The sequence below is a fragment of the Halyomorpha halys genome, unplaced genomic scaffold, assembly GCF_000696795.3.
Source record: "Halyomorpha halys isolate HHAL.00 unplaced genomic scaffold, Hhal_1.1 Scaffold339.1, whole genome shotgun sequence".
Classification (NCBI taxonomy): Eukaryota; Metazoa; Arthropoda; class Insecta; order Hemiptera; family Pentatomidae; genus Halyomorpha; species Halyomorpha halys.
In genome coordinates, this window is record NW_027114392.1 from 833,180 (window position 1) to 836,760 (window position 3,581).

The 3,581-nt window shown below is 25.9% G+C and overlaps 1 protein-coding gene across 1 annotated transcript in view; it reads left to right on the forward strand.

Moving 5' to 3' along the window:
- The window catches only part of side-II (sidestep II), a gene marked incomplete in the record, with an annotated part of 94,139 nt that extends 92,345 nt beyond the window's left edge, over window positions 1-1,794 (forward strand). The window contains 1 exon segment of the mRNA XM_067051587.1: window positions 1,164-1,794. Within this exon segment, the coding sequence (XP_066907688.1) occupies window positions 1,164-1,271 (108 nt within the window).
- Window positions 1,795-3,581: the final 1,787 nt, after the last annotated feature.

A 3,581-nucleotide genomic window follows, 5' to 3' on the forward strand; every position in this document is an offset into this window, starting at 1 on the left:
TACATACACACACAATGTATATATACATATACATACAATGCTGTACTACATTCCATCTATTTCTTTAATTTTCAGAAATTTTTTTAAAATAATGCTGAAACTCACCAAGCCACCTGGACACCCATCCTCCTGGTTAAAATGGTCCTTATGGTTAAAAACCTATACTAAAAATCTTTCATCCCAATCCATTCCATATAATCCTACAAGGGGTTTGAAAATAAGATTGCTGAGGGACCTCCTAAATTAGGATAAATGATGAAGTGTCACCAACGTGTTGTCTACAGGTGACCAACCTATTCTAACCATGGTGGGGGTCAAGTTTTTCATTTTGTGGAACTGCCACTCAATGAAAAATGTCAATGCTCCAGGCCAGATTCGAACCAGTGCTGCCGGCAAATCTCAGATGTGGGGTTAACAGCTTTGCTTAAGAAATTTAAAAAGAGTGGTATGAGCCACCAAAGTAAGTCTTAATCAAAAGATCTTGTGAGTGACCTTGTCCCAGATTGTGGAAGAGACTTTTTTTGGCACCGGATCATCTGGTGAAAAACTATGCCCCATCATTCGAGAAATACCCTTAATAGGAGGGTAAACCGTCACTTTTAATTAAAATGGTTAAAGAAAAAAAAAATACATCGTATTTATATATGGCTTATAATATAACATGTTTTTTATTTATTATATCATATTTTTGTCCAGAGCCCTTTAAATGATTTTATATTCAAGTTTATGTATTTATTTAATAAAACACTGAGTGGAATTTTCTTTTTATGTTTATCTATCTATAAGGATAATGGTAGTTTCATGTTATTTTGTATATTTTAGTTTCCTTCAGCGGCTTGAAGTATCTGAAAATGTTATATAAAAGAGAAGATTTTAATTATTCTATTCATTTTCTATAGATCACTTATACTTAGGTGTCTAAAGGAAAATAAAATCCTGAAATATTTCTTAGGAACTGAAAACTTCTAAAATAGTACTTATTCACTTTTAAAACTTAAATTTAAGGCTTATCATTTAGTTTTAGTGAGATGATCTCTTCATCTCAAATCTGTCCAAAATTAAATTATTCTATTACCACTGGAAAAACTTGTATTGGCTTCAGGTTAAATTAAATTGTTTAATTAATTTGTGTAATTAAATCATGTTAAATATTCAATTTACAGAATGGAAAAGGATTATGGAGAGAAGATCACATCCTTGAACCAGAACTTAATGGCAATGCCATTAAAGAAAGACTAATGACGAGCCAACTTCCAGAAAGCTGTGTATGATTGATTAGTCCATGTTTTTAATGTGTTTTGTAATTTTTAAATTTCAAATAAAAATAGTTTTTGAATGCTTACCTGAAAGTTTTGATGTACAGTGTGGAGTCCTATTTCAATGTTGTTCTATTTTCTAATTGTATAGAATTTAGAAAATTAATAGGAAATGAAAGATGTCTTAGGGAAAGGAATGCCCATATTTTGAATTTCGTTTATTTTAAATTTTTAAATGTTATTTTAACATTTGAAAGTATTCATTTTAGATTTAATAAATTTTATTGTAAACTTAAATATTTTTTTACAAAATAAAAATTAAATGATTTTAATTTTTAAATTAGTCAATGCCTCGTAATCCTGGATAACAAAAACATCAGCAGCTGGCAGGACTATTGTTAAAATTATTCAGAGAGGAAAGGAGAATATCATTCCATTTCATGCATTATCATGTAACTTAAAAATCAGAAATAATGCTAAACCCAAAAATAAAGTTATTTTATCCAAATTATCTCTTTTTTTTTACATAAGTTTTTATTAAAATTGCCCCTAAAATATATAAATGTTGATCTATTTTAGAATATAGCTTGTACAGTGTTATAAATCTAGTAAAATCTTGACTAGATTAAATATCACATTTTATGTTTCCAATTGGTTGAACTTTGAAGTGATTTTTGCATTATGATATTTATTTTACACATATTATTGTACATTGTTACTTAATTAAATTTATTAGGATTTATTTAATGAAAAACTATAAAATTATTATGTTTTTAATTTTAACAACAGAAAAATATTTGTATGCTTCTATTAATTTATATCAGTAATATTTTCATTTATTTTAAAATTTGTAAATATTAACCATTAATTTAGAACTCATATCAGATTTCCTAAAGATATGATAGGTTTCAAAAATGTTGTCTTATAAGCCACTGAATTATTTTTTATTGTGTTCATAACTTTTTTTCATTATGTTACTCCTTAATTACATGTAAATAAGCATTTATGAGAAAGAAAAACATTGTAACTTTAATTACAAAATTTTCAATTATAAGTTGTATTTTCCAAGGATATATCAGTAAAGATAAATTATTTTATTTTTCCTTATGTGCTCTTTAATATCTCCTTTAAAGGTTTCTAATGTTGTATATAAGAAGTTATTTATGGTTGAGAGCGTGGTAAAAAAAAATGTTGATGTTGAGATGATGAAAATGGAGTATCAACCCCTAAATGTCAACTAACTTACTACAGATTAATATAATATATGAAAATGATGGAAGTTTACATTTAGTCATTAAATTGAAAATTAAACAGACTTCCTACTAAATTTGGAAAGAAAAGTATATTGTGTCTTCTTTATGTGATCGCATAGTTCATACATCAGTTATTTTTTTCTCCACAATATTTTCTATTCCATGACAGTTCTAGTTTTTCTATTTTATTTTATTTTTTATCTTGTAACATCTCGGAATCTTTTTCTCTAAATTATCAGGGTTCATTTTTAAGAACACAAAAAGAAAAATTTTGGTATTTAATTTTTTTTACTGTATTCCTAAATATATATAAGCATATAAATATGTATCCTTGACTGAAACAATAATCATTGTTTTGAATCAGTTTTATTAGCATATATTTTTATGTATCATATTTTTTCTTATTCAGCAATAATTTCTTTTGTTTTTTAAGGAGGGAATAGTTGCAGTCACACAGCTTCTATTACTAATATTTTAATTTAAATGAATCAAGCATCTGATTATGGTATAATTTACTGATTGTTTAGTGACCCGTTTAATGCTCTAAAAAAGCTTTAATTCCAACACTTATTACAAGTATATATTAAGAAAAAAGGATATAGTGGACGAGACTTATAAAAAAAAAAAAAATCTGTCAGAGAGGAAATTAGCTAGAATAAAGTAGTAGGTGAGTGAGAATCTATTTTTAAGTTCAAAAGAGAAGTTTGAGTCAGCTATCTACATTTATGTTGATTGTAATGATTAATAAAGCATAAATGACATTCACATTAAACTAATTCCATTAATATATTAAATCTTACATTAATTTCATTTAGTTTATTTCACTAAAATTACCAAGAAATATTTTAATAATAAAAGAAAATTATTTCACTGTTAAGTAATACATTCCACCATTCTTTTTCATTTTTTTTTTTACTTCCTCCAGGTAGGAGATTATTATGAGCATATGTTTAATATTTATTACTTACTTTACTAATGGAGTCTATATTTAATGTATGGACAGTAAAAAATATACTTTATGAGAAATCAAATACAATCTAGTAAAATATATTATAGTGAAAAAAAAAATTAA